The following is a 22,500-nucleotide window of genomic DNA, read 5'->3' as shown; positions in this document are numbered from 1 at the left end:
ACTTCAATTTGTTGCGCCTATAGTTTTTTTTTTTTTAGGTTTTCTCAGTATTCATTTGAATGAACTTAAAAGTGGCTGAGCTCTACAAGTGCCACCAGGGCCAGTTAGAAATGGTCTGCAACCTTCGAAAGGTGATGAGAGCCCCAATGTGAATATTTTATCCATCTGCCTGCTTCGGCAGGAAGTGCCGTGTTCTGTCAGGGCTGTGTCAATATTGTGTTTCTCCAGCCTCTGTCATCTCTGTTTACACAGTGCAGACTGAATGTGTACTAATCTCTCCAGGAGGAAGTCAGAGATATGACTCCATTGGCCACCGCGGCTCTCTATCCCCTGTGTGCGCCCCCCTGCTTTTCCACCACTCTTCCCTTATCTCAGCCTCTCTGTCTGTCTCTGCCAGCCTCTGTTTGTTTTAAAGGACCAGTCTGCTTAAATGCTCTGCTTCTGCCGGACAGTCAGGGAGCTGCAACCCTTCTGCTCTCTGTTGACAGACACTTTGTCAGAATGATAGCCAGGCTCCACTGCCCATCATGCGTTGGCGGCAGACACCAGAGGCACATCTGTCTAAAAGAGGAAACGTCTATGCAATCATGTCCATAGACAAGACATTATTCTGGCGCATTTGCGCATTTATATGATTATGGTTATGTATACTGTTAGCATTAGCGCCAGGGTTAGGGTTGGGGTTAGCGACATCGTGCACATGGACGAAATTACTTTGAGCATGTGACAGAAGCACCATTTTTGGCTTGATCCTTCTCCTTATGGCCATTTATCACCCCCTCCCACCTTCCCACCCTCTGAACTTGTGCCAGCCCAGGATGCAGTTTCAGTGGGACATTATCACTGGAGTGGATACCCTGGGTCAGGGAATGCATGCTGCAGTTCCGGCACTTTCAAAGTCAATCTGGAATGTAATCATGGATCAGGAGGACCTGTTTCTGCCTCATTACCTACCCTTTCCTTTCAACCTACAGCAGCTATCAAATGGCAGACAGCGGTGATGCACACAGTATGACTTTTCTGAGGAAATATATCCCACTGCTATTGAATCGCTGTTTACTGATTGCGCTGCAAAAAATGTGTGCGATCTGGAAAGCAATTTGCAGTGTGACATAGCTTTTCAGACATCAAACACCGCCTACAGCAGACCATGCAGGAGACTGTGCAGGCCTGTAAGAGATGAGGTGCAGCTGTGCAGCTGTGCATCCAGCCAATAACAGCCCAGTGCTCCCTCTCCTTCATTCCTATGAGATGGTAATCAAAGCACAGCGAGTAATTGGGTTTGGTAGTGAATTATTTATGATTCTAATTAGTGCTAAGTGTGGGGCAAAAGGCCTGCTTTTCTGAGGGTTTTCCTTTCTTTCAGTATGATGTTGCAATCATATCATGTCTGAAAAGAGTGAGAGTCTAGGTACCCTTGTGGCATACTCAAAATTGAATGCCAAAATTACCTCTCAGTAACTTTGAATCAGATCACTCAAACGTGGCTCATTTTGAAGTTTGGATGTCTAGTGTATTATGTTGAAAGGAAAAATTATTAAATGAAGTTGTGGTTCATTTAAAGCTAAATACTTATATCCTGGATCAGGACTGATTGCTGTCTTGAGGGAAGTGGGCATGGTATTGATTATGAGAAAGAAGGTTGCCATAATAAGTACATTCTTCATGTGCAAATCATTAGACGTAATCTCTCCAGCATATCTTTTGTGCACTTAAATGCAAGACCAAAGTCTTAGAGTATGACCAAAAAGAGACCATAAAAGGAAATAAAACAGGCACAATTTTGATCCTTCTGGAAGGTCTTGAGGTGCTGTAACTGTTGTTTAATATGCAAAAAAGTGTCTCTTCCGGGTAGCGTTTGAGAAGCAGGCAGGTTTTTTTTCATTCTTAATGTCCCCAATGTTGGCATATTTCACCAAATTTTTGTCTCATTTTATGGCCAGTTTGGTGTGTGCTCAGCATTTTCAACTAACATTCGCCGGGTTCATTTTCAAGTACTTTTCTAAGCTTTTGGAAAATAATTCAAATTAGTCTGATGCTGCAGTGTCAGATTGAGGACAGTCCAAAGTGCCTTTAATGAGTATATGTGGAGGTGGCACCTATTTTAGTTGGTTGAGCTAATCTCAGGATCAACATTTTGACCTTTGATTTTTAATGAAACCTAAAAATACAGGTTATTAGAAGAACATTGGTATTTGGAATAAGTATTTGGCTTTCATATTTATTTTTACCAACTGTCTGACATCTTATGATATTTCATGCTTCTCAATTTTCCAGTGATTGGTCACATCCACTCAATCAAGTGCAAGAATGAAAGTTTATATAATCTGATTTTCAGCCCTTCACATTGCACGTACAGCTCTTGTGCTTCTGCACTCTTCTCTGTTGAAAACAATTAAATGAAATGCTCTCTCTGTGTGCTCGCTCTCTCGCTATCTTTTTTTGTGTATGTGTGTGTGCATGTGTGTGTGTGTGTGCGTGTGTGGAGAAGTCTACTTTAACAAAGGAGGAAGGGAGCCTTGCTCTGCAAAACACCTCCTGATGAGTCTCCATGGAGACACAGTCACTCTTTAACAGCGTGTGGGAAATCATCTCAGTTTTTTGTGACAGCGTCACTGCTGTAATAGACCTGTGAAGGGCCTATGGGCCTATAGACTGAGGCTGCATTTACACAGGCCAGATTTTGAACATGCCTGGCTCTCACAACATGTTAATGGGCTGATTATTGCAGGGTGAAATGATGTAACAGTGTATGTGTATATGTAACATGTGTAAAATACGTAATCAGAGCTTTGATCAGTCTTGACTCTTCACAAATGCGGTGTACACTACTGGATGATTCAGATGAGTGTGGGAACTGGTGATGCTGTACAGCAAACTGTTTAGTGGGGTCATCGGCATCACTTATTAAACAAGAGACACTCCATTTAGAGATGCTTCTAGTTATGCAGGGCCCTGGTGTTCTAGCATTGATGATGTTCTGGGGCCAGTCATCACTGTTACAAAGGCTCGTTATAAAAAATGGACCCACGTGTGTTTGCCGCATGTGTTTCAGATTACCACCCTGATCAATCACAAGGACAAGCTGAAGAAGTCGGGGAAGACCCAGCGTGCGCTGCAGAGGCTGGGCCAGGCCGTCAGCGTGGCCGTGGGCCGCTTCGTCACCGTGGGCCAGGTCATCGCCACCGAGAACCTGGAGCTGAGGGAGGAGATGAGCCTGGCGTGCAGCGAGGCGCGGCGAGCGGGTAAGAGGGTCGGACCGAGACCCAGTGACCTTCCTGGAGGACCTGTCTGTCCCTGCATGCCCTGCTCCTCAGATGGGAGGACATGTGGATTACTGACTGCCTCAGAGTATTTCAGACCTGGTCCTGGGCACTTACTGGTTATGCTGGTTTATATGCAAGTTGAGCCGTAAATTAATTAGGTTTGATGAGCTTTTAACAGAATACTGATTTTTTTGTATCTGGCATTGTGTGTGTGCGAGTATGTGTGAATGCGTGCGTGTGTGCGCGGATGTATTTGCGCTTGTCAGTGTGTGTGTGTGTGTGTGAGAGAGCGAGATAGAGAGAGGAAGGGGGTGATTGATTGTCATGATAAACAAACTTAAGTTCATACAAATACACTTGGAATTTCCATTTATGTTTTAACAGTCTTTATAGTCTGTTTGCTGTTTCATTTTCTACAAGGACAGATTTTTGTTTCTGCTCTTTTATTCTCAACGGATGGTGGAGCAGTCAGTATATTTTATGTTCATTCTTGGTTTGCCCAAGTAGATAATGCAGGATTTTCCTAAGTTAATGGTTCATTTTAGTGATTGCATTGTTTAGTAGTTATACTCTTTTGCAGCTTATATTTGTATTGTATTCATACACACACACACACACACACACACACACACACACACACAGAAATATATATTTTTGCGTATGCATGTCTTTTCTGTGTGACACTATTTTTCTTTGTCAGAACTGTGTGAGTTTTGATTTTGCATGTGAATATTCACGAAGTAATCATATTAAAAATCAAATCTGTTTTATTTGTATAGTGCTTTTTACAGAGAACTGTCACAAGGACACTTTACAGAGTAACATAAGGAAAATTCTGCAAAAACCAGGCCTGAACACCCTAAAAGCAAGCAGTGAGGTAAAACTCCCTGGGTGGAAAAAAAGCTATCATAAGAATATGATTTGTTCCCAGCTGGACTGGTTAATCATACCACTTATTATGCAGTGGTCAGTTCAGGCCAAGGTTTGACACCTTTAGCACACCTACACCTTTTATTTATTGACACTTCTTGTTATAATGATACACAGACCAGTCATTGAAGTTTTTGTTTGTCCTAAATCATCCTATTTTGGCAATGCATCACTGGATTTGTAAAGATACCATTTATCATATTGTGGCTGTTCCAGGAGATGTGAAGGGGGAAAAAAGGAACAAAGGGTACACTGGAACACTTATACTAACTACATGTCAATCACATTCCTACAAATTCAAGTAGCCTAAAATTTTAATTGTCCAAACACTTTTTAAAGCTTAGTTTTACAAACAATACTTCCATTAAGGTTTGCTTTTCAACATAGGTATATATGTTATGTGTACTGTCAGGTCTCTTCATCATAATCGTATGCATATGTTTGCATGTCAGAATAAGTTGTCACACTTTCCAGGTTGGTAGAGAGAGATTTATCTATATTAGAATCCAAAGATGAATTTGTGATAAGTAAACACAGTGTGTTTCGGTGCACTGAGGGCCTGAATCTGCCTTTCCCCTGGCATTTCAGTGGTGTGTATTTTTCCTAAAACGGGTGACTTCCATCTAAACGCTCCGCTAACTGTCTGTGTGCAGCTTCCGGTGGCACGTGGTGCTGGAGTGCCGCGGATGCTGTGTTAATGTGGTGATAATGAAGTGGTACAGACTCCTCAGAGTCCCCCTGCACTCTGCAGAATAAGCCTGTCCTGACATGAACCCCTATCCTGACATGAACCCTCCTCCCGAAACTGCAGCTGAGCTCCCTCCTGCCACTTCCCATCTGGGACCGAAGGCATAAATTCCTGAGCAAGATGGAGAGTGCTTGCATCCGCTGATGCTGTCAATCAAAAATGAACGTGTGATGGCTTTTGATATTGGTTTTAACAGTCCAATGCATTTTTAATTTAGAATTCTGTATTTATCCAGGGGGACCTGGCAAACGTTTTCATTATGGACTCAATATACTCAAGCAATTACGTTTTAACTAGTAAGTAATTAACTGTATTATGAGTTATATATGTATAAATCAATTATAGCCCTGAATTTCAATTTGAGCAGGCTCTATGAGAAACTAGCCCTATGCCAGATCATATACGTAAAATTCATGAATAGTAATACAGTACTGTGAAATGTTTCAATGTGTTGGTGTTAAAAACACTTACAAGTGTATACAAGTATACAAGTTTTGGCTGCAGCCTGAATTGCTCTTAAATATAATAAAACCCCAAGCATATTAAGTAATGATTGAAGTGGGTACAGCAAAAGACGTGGATTTTTGTCAGTGCTAAGTTGACAGATAGTCTTCATACAGAGTACATTGGTTGTTTTGAGCTCCATCCGCTGCAGTCAGGATGCTGAAATATAGGCAGGTTTTGCATACATTTATAGCACAGTGATATTCTGACAGAACACTGAGATGGGCTGTCCTCACTAAGCATATACTGACTTACACAAGCTAGCTAAAAGCATGGCTGACAATCACATGCTTATTAACTGGAATACATAATTTTATTACATATTCTAAAATTTGTACTGATGGATATTTTCCTGAAGCAAGTAGGACATTGTGTTTTATAAAGGTCCAACAGTGGCCTATCTGAAAGGAATTGACCATGATGGGCTGTCCCGTTATTGGAAAAGAATGTACGACGGGGGTGGTGAGGCGAAAAGATTCTAATCCGCCACCTTCTAATAACCAGTAAGTTATTCAACCATGGACAACAACTGCAAGGAGCATTTCTACCCTCACATATCCTGAATAGCCAATAGTAGAAAAAAATGAACTTGATATATATATGTTTCTTAATCCTGTGATATATTTCATCCCTTCTGCTGTGCATTTTCTTTAGTGTTGAAGGGCTCTGAACACAGCATATAATTAATATTGACAAGAGGAGAACAGGTGCTGACCTATCACGAGACAAATAAGCACAAATATAGAGCTTATTAGTGGGGAAATGTCCAACCCAAGATTTATTCACCGGTAGAGCAGTGTTGTAGCGCTCACTGCAGCAGCAGGGACACATCGATCGGAAACACTCAGGATTGTTTACTGCTGTAGAGACACAGGCATAGGTCCACATCTTCAGCCATAGACAATCTTCACTGTGTCATGAGTCAGTGTTTGTCTCCCAGTGTAAATCAAACAGTATGTTACAAATGTAGCATACAGAATATACAGCAGTTCGCAGTGGAACTGCAATTATTATTGCTTCGGATCCTCTTATGGATCCGAAGCAATGGAGGCCTCTTATGAAATGGAAGCATTACAGCCGCTCATACTGAAAGTGAACAAAACTCTTCGTATTGATAATAAATATTGGTTCTGGTGATTCTGGTTCAGAGGTGTGCTTTTCTCAGGAAAACTGCAGTCATCCTCATTGGTCAGCTATGTCATCATAGAACTTTACTGTACTCCAACAAAGGATGTAAATTGGTTCACTTAACAATGGTGCAATAGAAAATGTACTGTAGGATAAGTCGTGGAAAACAAAGACACTTTATTCACTATGGCATATGCTTAAAAAGACTTCATTATGCTGGAATATCCATATGAAAGTCACCCACTTGGGTGTTTTTTAACATTTTCTCCTGCTGGGATTCAATAGGAGTCCATTGTGTAGAAAGACGCTCTCAGCCAACCAAAGATCTTTTCTCCTCGGAGTTAAGAGCACCTGTCTAGCTGCTGCTAATTTAATTTGACCGCTTTTTCCTACCGATTTGGAATGCCGGCTTTGTGTGCGGTCAGGCTCATCGCTGGAACCTGCTGCAGTGGCAGAGCATAGATAAGCACACACACCTTAATTTCTATTGATGTCAAGGCACTGCCTCCTTTTGCTCTGCTGTCCGTGAGTAAAGTTTGCAAAGACATTGAGACAGAGGAGACGAGAGTACTTCATGTATAGCATGTGTAAACAGACTTGTAGCCCAGAGGGTCATTAGTGGACGAGGAGGCATTAATGTCCTGCTGTCTGAGATGCCTGCCAGCCCAGGGAACACCCGTCCAATTATATGCTACCCTGTGGGGCTCCCAGCTACAGTTGGCATGAGCCTGGTCCAGACCATGGGGCCCATCCACACACTAGAGCACTGCTCTAATAGGACGAGCCCCTTTATCTGTATACTGTATGTCGACACATGCTACAATCATGCTACATTGATGGCACACACCTTAATGAAATCAAAGCACAGGGACAGGTAGCGCAGGCTCCTTCTGATATTTATTCTAACCAATTGTCTTTTAACCTGATAAATCCATATGATTTCATTCATGTCTGTTCCTGTAATTCTGCCTGCTCTGTAGTTACTATATGTTATTTCTCTTGTAAAGTGCTGTCAATATGTTGTGCTTTCTTAAAATTGATAACCTTCTTGGATAAGAGCATTAAGAATAAATACAGTTTTTAAAAATGAGAATTCTTTCACTTCTGTTACAGTTTAGTTTGTGATTAATTTGTTGCTGTTCAACACTGTCCAAATTATGCAAATTAAAAATCTAACTGAAGAAGAATACAAACGTGAATTTGTGTTTAATTCAGGTGCTGTGTTTTCATCTTCCAATACTGCTAGCCATGGATTCAAGAATGAGCCTTTTCCCATTGCAGAGGAAAGCAGTCTAAATCTTCAGGAAAAAAAGTATTTCAAGGTTCTGACCATTCTTTCATGTGTAGCCAGAAGGAACTAAATAAGAGCTTCTTAAACACACTCAGTTGCAACCGATTCAGTAATGGATGTGATCACACTTATTACCTGCTGATCTCTTTCGTAGGGAACCTTTGAGGTGAAGTGAAGCAGGCACCAGGGAGTTATTGAATCCATTTTGCTGGCTTGGCACAGAAACCTGTCCGATAAGATTACAGGACATGGAATGGAAGGGCGTGGGAGTTCAATTTATGTTTGCTCCAAGTCACTGGACTTGCTCTGAAGTGAAGATATCATTTTATATTACTGCTTTTGAAACATATAGTCACAGAATCGTATACTGCAGATCTGAACCACACTAAGTATCAAAGAACTGTATCACAGACTGGACCTAAACATCAGATAGGATGTATATGAAAATAACATGCACACAAATTAATAAAAATAATAATAATTCTAAGAATAATTCAAAATGCATTGATTTATTAGGTTTATTGATTTGCTGGTTTGGTTGAGGAATTTTGGCAAGACACCAGGGAGCCAAGTGTCATGGGATCACACCTCAGTCTAATGTCTGACTCCTACAGCGCAGTGCCCCCTTCACCCTAACCTCTCTCCAGAGTGACTCAGCACCACTGCTGTGTTTTACAGAAGTGAAAAAGCAAGTGAAAAACCACATCTAATTAGAAGGTATTAATGGGCTTTAATTAAGCATTGGCTTCCGTTGAACACTGTAGCTGCTGTACATTAGTTCAGCTGTTCAGGGAATCTAGATGGACTAGCAGGTGGAGGGACAAACCAAACTTGGCCTACTTTGGTTTGGTTTTCCAGTATAATGTATGGCCCACTTAAAGATCAGGACAACATGCAGGTCTTACCAGAAGGGGTTTAAATCCTTCTTTTAGCATCTTTATGGCCTGGAAAATAATATGGAAAAACTAAAGCTGCAAACAAGCTTGGACCTGGCATGGAAAAGTGGCTGTTTTGAATGTACTGATTAGATCAAGAAGGTCATAAATTTAATGAGGAAAAACTGCTATTGCCTGGTGAAATTAATAAAGGAATAAAACTGTCTATCCAAGATCTAAAATGACATTAAAGGGGCAACCTTGCATTATTCATTCACCTGTGGTTGTGCTAGGTCATGGAATGCTGCGTCTTTGGGATGTAGGACATTTCAAAATCCGACTTTTACACTAATTGACTTACATTCTGATAAAAATTACTTTCTTTCCATTACAAAAGCAGGCATTGCCATAGCCCTGCCAATGGGCTCCTTTCCTCTATAATCAAATATTAAAACCTAACAGTGAGATTACTTTGGCTTGTTTTTTTTAAACACGGCCAATGATTCCTGGGAAACACACAGCACGGGACATGCCAGGGTAAAACTGAATGTGCTTGTGCTAGCTCTGTGTTCGTGTACTATACCATGTGCCATGGTGCTGTTTCTCCAGGAGACACCATTGCCCGGCTCACAGATGCGGCAGGCACAGAGCCCTTGGAGCCAGATGGGCGGAACACCGCCTTCACCGACAGGACGGCCATGGTGAAGGCTGCCAGGATGCTGCTGTCCTCCGTCACCAAAGTGCTGGTGCTGGCTGACCGCATCGTCATCAAACAGATCATCAGCTCCCGCAACAAGGTGGGTGCCGATGTCATACAGCACGCTTCCACTTCACGGCCACGCCACATTCTCGTATATATCCATATATTCACTTACACCTCAACATCTGCCCAGCGCCCCCGCCCCCACCCCCCCACATCTCCCAACACATACCGTATGCCACACACTGACCTACCACACTCTACTTCATCAACATCGAAGGGCACAGAATTCAACTACTGTAATATTTAAAGGAAAGCGCTTCCATCACCTCTATGATGAAGATTAAATCTGCAGCCATTTCAATCATAAAACAGCCGGCAGCTTCTCGCCAGTACAGTCGTATGCATTTATGAATAGTCGTGTGCATTTACGGTAGTTCGGTCCAATAAAAAACCAGTATCATCAGTGTTTTTTTACAGCTGCAGTCCACTGCTTAGAGCAATTCAGCCTCCAGGTTCGGACACCACTGTCTGAGATGGGGAGCCGTTTGTGTTTATCTTGGGCAGGCTGTGTGGTCTGAAACAAATGGCTTCCTTAATAATAAAAACTGTTATTAAGCCAACCGTTTGTTTCAGATTGCACAGCCTGCAGCAGACAAATAAAATGGAGGCCTGAGTCAGGCTTTTCACTGTTGTTGCTTTCAGATCCGGCAGTTTCATCTCTCCCTGCCCACGCTGCAGTCACTGTAAATTCATTAAGTGGCCTGCGCAAATTAATGATAATGCGATTTAATTGAGTAATGAGAGGGCTGGTTAGAAAGGATAAAGGCCATGGACTATCAGAAGTAAATTCAGAGAGAGAGAGAGAGAGAGAGAGAGATTTGCAGAGTAAAAATGATATCATAAACGTGCCTTTTAGCGTGTCCTGTGAGTTCTGTGAACTGTGTCTTCTCATGACATGATTCCCGTAATCCCACTTCATGATTTTATTTAAAGGATTAGTTGCATCTGTACAAGCAAATCACTTCTATAGGCAGCAGTAATCAGCTCTTTGGACAATGAGGAAGTGGAAATGCTGAGAAGCTGTAATTGTTGTTGGGAATTATTGGAATTCTCTGTTTTCCAAGGGATAAGTAAATGCTGTGAATGAATACGAATGCTGAGAGTTAATTACGATCCTTAATCCATTTTGTGGATGACCACGTTTTCCAAACAAACTTTCATTCATCACCTTTCAATCTTTCATTTGTCTCTCTGGTCAGCTAATCAATACAAAGTTAATTTGAGTGACCACCTTTATCCTAGGATGAAACATTTCTATCCTGATAGGAGTCTCCTACAGGGTGACAGTGCCCTCATCCACAGGGCACGAGGGGTCACTGAATGGTTGGTGTTTCCTTTAATTTGTCTCTCATCTGTATATGTTGACAGTCTCATCAGATTTAAATAGTTTTGTCATAATTTCAGAACAATAAGTGATCAAGTGGCCTTCATTGGAGCTTCCAGTGTATACGTTCTGCACACTGGAGATTCCTGAACTTGCCTTGGTTGATGCTGGAAGTTGTGAGTCCTGTTGTTTTTTTGCAGGTGCTGATCACCTTAGAGCAGCTGGAGAGAGTCTTCAGTTTCCAAGAATTTGTCCAGATCTTCAGCCAGTTTGGGAACGAGATGGTGGAGTTTGCACACCTTACTGGGGACAGGCAAAATGTGAGCATCCTAACCTTTCTCTTTATCAGAGCATTGGCACCCTAACCTCTCACTCTGTAAGAATGTAGTCCTCCTGACCTACCGTTGAAGGTGACTTAACCATTCTCTTTGTCAAAGGGAAAAATAACCCATCTATTTCCTACAACAATCACTAGTCCAGAGAAGCACATGTATGTGCTTTCAGAATAATGTTTAATGGTGGATATTTTCTGTATTATGTAAACTTTCACATTATAGAGAAATAATGTGTTTCATTGCCTGTTTCTCTACACAGTAGGGCAGTTTTACTGCAATAGCTTCAGGCTCCAACGGCTGAAGCTATTGCAGCGCAGTATGATTAAAGATAAAGATTCCCTTTTGTTATCACTAGTCCTAAATATGGAAAGGAATTGGTTGTTTCTGTGGGCACTAAGCAGTGTTTCTGTCATTTTAAAATTTCTCCTGGAATTGTTCAGGTGAAAGCTTCAATCTCAAACTCTCAAAAGCTAATTTAGCAGTGCTTGGAAATGTTATGTGTATGCTAGTTATGAAAGTTATATCATATAATTTTCCATGAAATCATGGATGTTCTCTGTTTTCTCATGACATTCCAAGCTCTGTAAAACCCTCAAGTTATGAAAAATGAATTCAGTCATTGCTATTTACCAGGTCCAAATATGAGTCTGTGTGTGTGTGTATGCATGTGTGCATGCAAGCATGTGTGTGTTTGTCTGTCTGTCTGTCTGTCAGTCTGTCTGTCTGTCTGTCCCTGTGTCTATGTATTGGAGAACCTCACAATTGGATGGGTGTCACTTCTCCTTAGGATCTGAAAGATGAGAAGAAGAAAGCCCGAATGGCTGTCGCACGTGCTGTGCTGGAGAAGTGCACCATGATGCTCCTCACAGCCTCCAAGGTAACTGGGAAAATCAGGCATGTTGTTTGCATAGTATCACCATGACATGGACTGGAATTTTGTTCAGTATCGAAACAGTATTTCCCTTATGGCAAGCAACATTCTACAGGTATTGTGTCTAAGTTAGTATTTTGTCAGACAATGTACATACCATAGAGCCAGATTTACGCATATAAAACTTGCAGTGCAAATTGTGGGCTGACGAGGGTATGTTAGTATGTTCGCAGTCTGCCTGAAATTAAACTCTTATTTACTAAGGCTACTACTAATTACGCAATCAGCGAATGGTAATGCCTACTATTTGCATTTTGCATATGAAGCAGAGCTAGATGGTGTGAAAAGGAAACTCCTGTTTACTGCACTGAATACACTCCTCTTTAGTGCACAAAATATCCAGTGTTAATTCTGTAGTTCTGTAATTCTGTAGTTTATTGATTTTGTCCTTGATGATCTTATTGGTTTTTGGTTGGCCTGTGGGAGATGTGTGTGAAGTATGTTCTTTGTGTATGAGTGAGTGATGTTTTCAGCCAGTCAGTCTGGGTGTGTCCACTTGAGAATGCAACCGTGCCAGTGAAGTATTTGTATCCATTCATGGATTTGAACTTTTGAATGAGATGTTTGTCCCCACTTGAGCATGTGTATGTGCAGCCCATGTGTCCTTTTGAGGATGTGAGTGTGTGTGCAGCCCATGTGTCCTTTTGAGGATGTGAGTGTGTGTGCAGTACATGTGTCCTTTTGAGGATGTGAGTGTGTGTGCAGTACATGTGTCCTTTTGAGGATGTGAGTGTGTGCTCAGTGCTTGTGTCTTCTTGAGGATGTGAGTGTATATGCAGTGCTTGCCTCCTCTTGAAGATGTGAGTGTATACAGTGCTTGCCTCCTCTTGAGGATGTGAGTGTATATGCAGTGCTTGCCTCCTCTTGAGGATGTGAGTGTATACAGTGCTTGCCTCCTCTTGAGGATGTGAGTGTATACAGTGCTTGCCTCCTCTTGAGGATGTGAGTGTATATGCAGTGCTTGCCTCCTCTTGAGGATGTGAGTGTATACAGTGCTTGCCTCCTCTTGAGGATGTGAGTGTATATGCAGTGCTTGCCTCCTCTTGAGGATGTGAGTGTATACAGTGCTTGCCTCCTCTTGAGGATGTGAGTGTATATGCAGTGCTTGCCTCCTCTTGAGGATGTGAGTGTATATGCAGTGCTTGCCTCCTCTTGAGGATGTGAGTGTATATGCAGTGCTTGCCTCCTCTTGAGGATGTGAGTGTATATGCAGTGCTTGCCTCCTCTTGAGGATGTGAGTGTATATGCAGTGCTTGCCTCCTCTTGAGGAGGTCCGTTTGAGCGCATAATCGTGCTCTACTGCAGACCTGCCTGAGACACCCAGACTGCGAGTCTGCTCGCATCAACAAGGACGCCGTCTTCCAGCGCATGCGCTTCGCCCTGGAGCTGGTCGTCCAGATTGTGACTGACACGCGGCCGAGCACGGACGCTGAGACCCTGCCCGTCAGTATCTACTGTGGGATCAGGGACTTCAAGGTGATTCTGACAGAGGAAATTACATTCAAGCCAAATGTCCACATATCAATTTTTTCAGGTTCAGGGTGGAAGGAGTAATTTGAAAGTACAGATAGAATCTGGGTTTTCATATAAAGCTCCCACTCAGTCATTTTATGAAGTGACCAAACAAAAGAAACATAGTGTGGAGCTCAACTGAGCACAAGGTTTTGATTATAATGCAGACCTTAACTGAGCACATTTCTCCTGTGTTGTGGGCTATACCTAAAAATGTGGGTTCCACCTGAACATGTTTCATCTGCGGTTAATGTGAGTTTCATACTGAGTCTGCCTGAGGGCTAATGTTAGAAAAGGTAGCATGTGACACAACATTCCCTATGTGTAGAGAATATAGGAATGCAAAGATTCTATGTTACATTGTTAATTTCAACAAGAATAGCAGTTCTCATGTTTTGGACAACAGTTACGGACCACTGACAGAAAAGTAAGCGTGCTTGTTCAGTTGTATTTAGATCTAACGATAGGCTAAAATCAGCAGCAGCTGCTAGCTATTATTCCAGTTGTGGTCAGTAGTATAACCAGTAGTATAAGCTTTGCACAACTTTGCACAAGTCTCTTTTTCAGTGTTTCTCCATTTTTGTCTACCTTGTCATTTTTGTGGTTCTCCTGATAACACTTTAACTGAAACAAAATATTGGTCTTGCACTGTGATTATGTTCCACTGTGTTAATCCATAGCTTGGTTTGATTATTAATACCAGATGCACAGGCTGTTCATGCTTGTTTGCAGGCCGTTGTGGAAGCTCGCAGAAGCCTAGGCCTTTCCTGACCACTCTCCCCCCTGACAGGCCAAGGTGGAGGGGCTGCGGGAGCAGCTGTACTGCGTGACCCGGGAAAGTCTGACAGCCCTGCTGGAGCGTATTGCGGAGCAGACCGAGGACTTCACAGACTCAGCCTACACCAGCCATGAGCATCGAGAGAGCATCCTGCAGCTGTGCCACCTCGCCAGGCAGGAGCTGAGGCAGCTGGGCGCACACTGGGAGCTTGCTGTGAGTGTGGGCACCCCCTGTGCCACTGATCCTGAGGGAAGGGGCTTAGTAACATCATCCCTCAACTGTCACCAAGTGAATCCACTGTCACACTCATGTTGATAAGGACTTAAAAGTTCCTCTGAAAATATTCCTTATTTTTGCAAGCGAACAAATCTCATATTTAAGAAAACTAGGAGGCTTATTTTTTTATTTATTAAAAACTTCTTATGAATCTTATGCATCATATTTGGAGATGAATAATGTGAATAATCCAGTGAAATTTGCAACTGGTATGCAGTTCTCATTACCAAAAAGGAGATCTCATATTGATATGCAGCTCGCGTGTGTGTCCTACATGAACTGTGGAAACAGAGGACTGTATCAGTCGCAAATAGCTGAGCACAGTCTGGCTGCTTTCAGAACTGCTATCTCGTTAAGGGAGATTCTAGATTTGGCTGACATTTTCCTCTTTTGAGGTGTTTGAGTTTGAGTGCTCTTCCACACCTATTCAACACATATACCTTACTGCTAAGATAGTTGCTAGGTTTCTGAATAATGGACAGCAGCATGGGATATATATTCAGCTTTGCACCACCCTTTGTCCTCCTTCACCCTGGAGCTTCTTCCATCTGTCTCTCATCTTCCCTTCACCTTTATGGTCCGAACGGCTGAATAATAAAACTCAAGCGTAAGCACACAATGAGTAAGGTCTCAGAGTGGACAGGCCCTGGGTCTGTACCAGCAGCTATATTCAGTTGTTTTTTTTAGGTGCTTCTTTTTAATACAACAGTATCTGACTTAAAAATTTAAAAAAAACACTGGATAACTGACAATTGAGACCATATTTTCTGTTCTGTTTGCAAAAATGTAGGTAATTGAAAGTGAAGGAGAAACAAATCCCTATTGAGCCTAATGCTGTTCTCACATTCCCCAGTAATCCCCTCTTAAAGGGAGACTTATAACACTTTGGCGTCTGCCTCCAGGTGCATTTGAAAGATTGCTGTGTTTTTACTGCAGTGGTTGCACTTGGTTGATCATTTCATGCAAATTTGAGGAACTGTATGACTGATGGTTGAATGATATAGCAGTGCTACAGTGTTAACTTTTTCTACAGGAGCTAGCAAAGTTTCCGCTAACAACAACAAACACTTGCGATAGAGTGATAGAATATTACATGCCGCCTGTCCTTCACCAGCTCTTAAATATGCTGTCCTCATCAACACAGCTTTTTTATAGTACCCTGCTACAATGTGAAGCCGTGAAGCTATAAACACATTTTGCATACTGTACATGTTTGGACCAATTAAGTGTAGGTCAGTCTATGGATAGTCAAGGTGTAAGATTGCAGTCGTTGAAGCTGTGAGGGACTGCTATATAAAACTGTACTGCAGTGCTGTAGCTGTGGACTTCTCTTTTTAGTTTGGTCAGAAGTGGGCTCCGGCTGGACCGGTCTTAACTGACACCGCATTATCAAAAGTGTGTCTTCCTCCCTGTCTCCTGTATGAGCAGCAGTCCCTAGGAGCCAGTGAAGCCACTGAGGAAATGGAGATCAGCATTCTGAAGACCTGTCACTGTGTGAGTGAACTACGGCAGGAGGTGAGCCACTGGCTGTCACTGACCCAACTTCAATCACAGCACAAATCCAGCCGGCTTTAACACAATACAGACACCCCCATTATCAGCTATAAGCTCAGTTTCCAGGTTTTAATCCTCAGAGGAAATGTTAAAGAGTGTAGTGTGTTAGATCATTCCCTCTCTCTCTCTCTCTCTCTCAGCTCCACAGGGCAGCAGTGGGGCCTGCATTGGACCTGCTGAAGTACCACACTGAGCACACGGTGCTGAAGGCCCTGAAGGTGTCTGGAGGGGAGGGTAACCTGGAGGGCGTGGACGAGTATTCCTGCAGACTCACTGAGCAGAAGGAGCAGTTGGTCGAGGTCAGAGGACGGGCCAAAGGATGACCAGAAGTCCTAATTACACTTTTAAAATGGGCTATAGTTTTTTCAATGCAATTTGGGAAAAGTTAGAAGTTGTCTCAAAGTGCTGGTCCAGGATCAGGTAATTCTTCACGTTTTGATTTTTAATTGGGTGCTTTCATTGTTCATCTTGGTTTTATCCAGACATGTAGACTCCTGCGTCACGTCTCAGGGACCGAGCCACTGGAGATCACATGTGTACATGCAGAGGAGACCTTCCAGGTCATCGGGCCACAGGTAACCTGGGAAACAAAGCAGAGCCCCACGCTGACATGGCAGAAAAATTGTATCTAAAACGCAACTATAGCAGGATTATTCCAACGTTGGACTAAGAGAGTGGCAGTGTCTGCCAGGCCACTCCACTCAGCCCTAGTTCTGTAGGGGCACAGAGCTTATAGCTACACCCTCTACACAGGAGCTTAGCCACCTGACTCAGCTAATCCCTCCCCTCTTCTGACTGTCTGTGGTTTAAACTGAGCATCCAGGTGCAGAATTGAAAGCCCTGTTCTACAACATTAGCTTTTTACTTAAATTATAACTTGTAACTAGAAGTGGCTGTTATACTTTATTTAGCAGCATGGCTGTGACAATGTGAATTCATGCTGTCTCCTCTGTAGTGAGACATATTGCATTATTGTGAAAATTAAAGTATTTTGTAAGTATGCATGGATTCAATATATATTGAATTAATGCAGGATATAATTTGTCAGTGGGTTTGGAAAAAGGCAAAATTGGGCTTGCGGTTCAGTAGTAGCACTATGCTCCTGATTTTAGTCAGTATCTCAGTGTATTCAAGAAATAAATTAACATATGGGTGGAATCCAAAAATATATTGCATCCTTTATAAATGCAGCTATTGCAGTGCTTTTGACCTCAACACCTGTTTGTTACCATTTGTTTTTAATAAGAGTGAAATGCACTGTTAAATCTTTTCAGATTCTCTGTAGTCAACTTGCAGGAAATACTGTATTGGCACACATTGGTAGTTCTTATCTGATGAACAAGCACTCTTGAGGTGATGTTGGGCAAAGAAGTTTTGTAATGTATACAAAAATCCCAAAATATTTGTTCTCAGATAATCTCAGCAGCACAAACACTGGCGCTCCATCCAACCAGTAAAATCGCCAAAGAGAACCTGGAGGTGTTCTGTGAGGCCTGGGAGTCACAGCTTAGCGACATGTCCATCCTGTTGAGGGAGATCAATGATGTGTTCGAGGGACGAAGAGGTGGGTTACCCCTATTCTTGTGTGCTGTTGGCAGTTTATACAGGCCTTGCCTATGGCCACTGATCCTTATATGTAACTGATGTGTTTTTTCGAGCATCTGTGAGCCTGTACTGTCAGCCCATTCAGATACACAAGGGTTAGTGGATCATAAAGGTGACTGCTCTGCGATTGTGTGTGTCTTTGCCCTTCCTTGAAATCATTATCACTGGGCCAATACTTTTTTTGATCGCGTGTGTTTTGTTGGGTTGGAAAAAGTATTGCTGTATGTATGAAAAATGATAGTTAATCCAAATAAAGTTTTGTCTGTTTTCATGTCTTATTTGATCTTAAGTTTTATCCGTATTTGTTCTATTCTGAATGGATTGATAAAATACAGTGAATATTTTCAGTGACAGTGCTAGAAACATGGCATGTGCAAAATGCAAGTTTTGGAATGTGACTTCTTCAGTTCAAAAATCTTTGTGAACCAACAAATGCTGTTTGTTCAATGAACATGGTTGAACTCACAATCAAAAGCTTACATTTAAAATATTTACTATATTCTGTCAAGCCATGAACTTATTTTGTGTCATGTTATGTACATGACACAAAATAAAACTATTTTAGTAACAAATGACAGATATCAGGTTAATATCACATCTAGCATAACCGTTAGCATAGCAGTTCAGCATACTGTAACTGTTTAGCATAATGTTTAAGCAGGTTAAAGAACACAATCAGGTGATGCCAATACCAATTAAACTTGCATTAATTTGCATTATTGGGTACTGTATCCTTTTACTCCAGACCAGCTAAACAGAACACTTTATACGTATGTAGAACGAGTAGTCAAGTATTTTGATAAAAGCAATGTAATATTGAAACCTCATTTCAGAAATTTATTTCATTGTCACCATGAAAATATCTGCTACATACAAAAACAACAAAAAAAGTGATAGATGGACTGATGATTTAGAACTCACATCCCTGGTTAAAGCAGTTGAATTAATGGGGCCCTCTATAGCTGGCAAAATCCCAAGGATAAAATTTCCCAATGCCCTTGAAGGTTTCTGTCTTACAATAAAATTCCAAGGCATTTGTCTGGGTTCGTAGCGGGTGGTCACAGTGCATTAAGATTCCTTCCCAAGCCTCTGAAGGGTTTGTCTGTGGCAGGTCTTCACCCAAATTATTTACACCAAGTGATTCCATAAAACCACTCATTTATCATTGTGTCCTGGCATTCCTGAAATGCCTTTAACCCACACTCACAATTACTGGAGTTAGGAAAATGGAGGATCTCGGGATTTGACATGATGGGTGGAGTTTTCCCATCATGCGCATTGTCATATATCAAAAATATTAAATATGTAGGCACAATGTCAGACACAAGTGTTTAGGGGAAAATATTAATTTATTTGAAATTTGCTGCATATTGTTATCATTTAATTTTGACCCTGGTAAAAGTTGTCCTTGAAATTGCTGATGTCTTTGCACCATATAGGTGACAGATGTTCAGTGTTATTTTTTATATTTTATGATAATTTATTTTTTTGTGATGGGTTAGCACAAGAAAATAATTTGATAGAAATACAATTTGTTCTCTTTTTGAGGAGATAAAAGAACATACCTGTCATTACCGCGGCCAGGGGTGAGTAAATTATCACTAATCAAATTACACCTAAGTCAGTGAGACACTGACACTTTAACATTGTTTTCTGTTATTTTATATCGTTATTCTGTTATCGTTTCATGTTTCATTTCTGCATATTATCATATGTTGTCATTTTCCTTCAGAAACATTTGCCAAACCTGAAGGTGGTGAAGGCTGTCAAGCTTGATGCTGAGGTAAGTACTGTACTGCCATGTCAGGCAATCATGTAAGATCATTTAATTCCACCATAAGGGTGAATAGTAATGCCAAACATGTATTCAAATGTGTAAATAAGAAGCTGTTCAGTGTTACTGATTCCAAGCAGTGTGCATCCTCTTTGTTAATTTGCCCGGAACATGAATATGAATCAATATGGTGCTCCAGCATAAGCTAATATAAGGGGCAATTGTAACCTTCTATGTGGCCTAAGAGATGGGAGCTGAGGTCCAGCTCAGCAGATGAGCAGTGAAGATTGTGATGGTGAGGCTGTGGGGTTGCAGGAGCAGTCCACTGTAGCTAAGCTGGGCCTGGAACTGAGGCTAATCACATCAGACCTGGACTCTGAGTGCGAGAAATGGGATGACCATGAGCATGACATCATCCGTCAGGCACAGAGCATGTCAAGCATGGCCTACTCCATGTATCTCTTTACCAGGTACCGACAAAATCACACACACAGACATACAGACATGCACGTGCACACACACAGTTCCTCTTCCTAGTGGAACGCATATGTGATTATAAACACACAAATTCATGCCTACTCACAGTTACACTCAGACAGAGTACATTTAATTGGAACTATAAAAAGGCACAGATAGACTTGATTAGCTATTAATAACAGCATATCTAAACAAGTGTGACTAATTGTATGAATGCAGAACAAATTCTTTCTGTTTTAGTTCACTGAAAATCAAGCATGCAGGATACCATACAATGTCTCATTCTTCATGTTCTTTGAAATATTTTTGGTTTAGCTGTTAAATAAAATACATAGTCTTGATTAATGTTTTACAGCATCACATAGATTCATTTTGCCTTCAATAAGCTGTGCAGTAGAGGGAAGGCAGAAATATTTTTTCCAGCAGTTGAGGAAATGCGACAGTTGGAACAGTTAGTATGAAGGGGAAAAAGCTGAAGAGTTGACTGTTTCAAATTACTTGTCATTTTGTATAAATGTCAGCAGAATAGTTAGTGTGTGAGCTACCAGTACTGAAGATGACAGAGCTGATATAAGACTGGCTACCATAGCTGGTAGTCTGCGTCAAATCCCACACCAACACACACTTTTATTTTGTTTTTAACAATTCAGAGGAGAGGGCCTACTGAAGACGACCCTGGACTTGTTCCAGCAGGCTGAGGTAGGACACGCCCAACTGTGCACATGCTGCAGACTCACTCTTCAGAAAGGCTAATGTGATGTCAGTTTGAGCACCGATAATAAAGACTCCCAGGACTCTACTCTGTGAGACATGTGCATATCTTATTACAATCAGTGCAATTGTCTACCTGCGATCTGACTGCATTCTTAGCACTCACATAGCTTTGGGACCTACTGTGCCTGCTGGGCTTCACCCCTCCTGAGCTCTCAGTGAATTTGGTTTGATTTTGTGCAATGGATACTCATACGGATTTCACCCGATGTGAGGCGAAAAAGGCTGTTTTATTTGAAGTGTGTTTGTGTGAAGAGAGAGGTTAAGTATGAATAAATGTGTTTTCTCTGCCCCCTGTAGTAGTACAGATTAATCAGCTGCTCAGCTAATTACATTAATTACCTGTTCAGACTGGCAAAAAAACAATTACTTGAAATAATAATCAGGCTTAAATCAGCTTTTCCATACCTGTACACTTAACACCTTTACACAATTGTACCGTACTGTAGGCCCTTATAGAAATGAATTTACTGACAATATATTAATGCACATGCATATTTACAGTACATTGTAGTGTATTCCATTTTCATAAGGGCTGAGGAGTCACTCTTCTTAGTGAATCTGCCCAGAATATTTACTTCCAGGGAATGAGCTTGTGTTATAATGCTACCCTGTCAATATCACTCTTTCCCTGAGCAGTGGCATGGCACTCTCCTCTCTAATGCGATCTGACCCTTTCTGCAGGTAGAAAACCCCATTGTCGCCACAACAATAAAAGTCACTTCTGAGAACAAACACATGTTGCTTGTGTCTTTGGAAATTGTGTGTCAACGGTAGATGTTTGCACACTTATGAACTGATTTAAGTTGAATGTGCCTATGTGCGCATTTTTGTAGATTAACTATGAACAATGTATAAGCCATATAAGCCATTTTTATGCTTCTTTTGTTCCGTGCACAACTTTATGTGACCAAGAGTCAAGGATACTGGCTGCGTGAAAAAAGATGAGATTCTCAAAGTTAAGGACAAAGTGCATTACGGTTAGAACAATAGTGTGATGTGTATTTGAGTGCATCTGTACATGTTTACTTCAGTCAGATTTCTCAGCAGTGTAGAAGGGGGCGGTAATTCATCCTGTCCCTTCCCACAGGTGTTTTCGGAGGAGGGCTTTCAGCTGTGCTCGTCTTTGCAAGCGCTCTCATCTCAGGTGAGATGATGAATCACAGCGCTAGGAAATTAAATCCATCCTCCCATCTATTTCTCTTCCTTCCTTTTAATTTGATTTCCAGGCCTGACAAGGTAAACAATAAATATATATTTTCCCTCCACGCTTCCTTCCAAGCTGTAGTCGTGGCGTGTAATTAAACGTCTCTCTCCCTGACAACCATTAATGACTCCCATCTGTCTCGGGGAGAGGGAGCGGGAAGATGGGGATCAGCGCGGCAGCGCCGGCAGGTCTGGACGCGGGGAGGGGGGGGCGGAGCTCTGGGGACGCACGAGGGCGAGGGCGCATCATCGACATCGAGACGAAGAAGAAATATGAAGACCGTTTCGCTGAAACGATTAGAGCCCAGCCGATGTTCCATCACTTCTGCTGTTCGCGTCATCCCAGCTCAAAAACTTTGTGAACAAAAATTCCTGCTGGAAGAACCTTGACCTTTCAAACTGCTGCAAATGAATGCATTTTAGGACCATGTGATTTTTTGTTGTGTTTTTAT

At 41.8% G+C, this 22,500-nt stretch overlaps 1 protein-coding gene across 2 annotated transcripts in view; it reads left to right on the top strand.

Annotated features, from left to right (window-relative positions):
- The window catches only part of LOC118212829 (alpha-catulin-like), a 39,817-nt gene that overhangs the window by 11,992 nt on the left and 5,325 nt on the right, over nt 1-22,500 (top strand). The window contains exons 2-16 of one of the 2 annotated variants that reach the window (XM_035391252.1): nt 3,056-3,245; nt 9,352-9,539; nt 11,030-11,149; nt 11,952-12,041; nt 13,401-13,571; nt 14,398-14,598; nt 16,090-16,176; nt 16,356-16,514; nt 16,698-16,790; nt 17,629-17,779; nt 19,369-19,406; nt 19,553-19,603; nt 19,910-20,064; nt 20,722-20,770; nt 21,933-21,989. In XM_035391252.1, coding sequence (XP_035247143.1) covers nt 3,056-3,245; nt 9,352-9,539; nt 11,030-11,149; nt 11,952-12,041; nt 13,401-13,571; nt 14,398-14,598; nt 16,090-16,176; nt 16,356-16,514; nt 16,698-16,790; nt 17,629-17,779; nt 19,369-19,406; nt 19,553-19,603; nt 19,910-20,064; nt 20,722-20,770; nt 21,933-21,989 — 1,800 coding nt within the window. The remainder of the gene's footprint in view (nt 1-3,055; nt 3,246-9,351; nt 9,540-11,029; nt 11,150-11,951; nt 12,042-13,400; nt 13,572-14,397; nt 14,599-16,089; nt 16,177-16,355; nt 16,515-16,697; nt 16,791-17,628; nt 17,780-19,368; nt 19,407-19,552; nt 19,604-19,909; nt 20,065-20,721; nt 20,771-21,932; nt 21,990-22,500) is intronic. The other variant, XM_035391342.1, reaches the window with a different exon arrangement.

Source organism: Anguilla anguilla, chromosome 1 (assembly GCF_013347855.1).
Source record: "Anguilla anguilla isolate fAngAng1 chromosome 1, fAngAng1.pri, whole genome shotgun sequence".
Lineage (NCBI taxonomy): Eukaryota > Metazoa > Chordata > Actinopteri > Anguilliformes > Anguillidae > Anguilla > Anguilla anguilla.
This window is presented reverse-complemented; position numbering and strand designations above follow the sequence as displayed.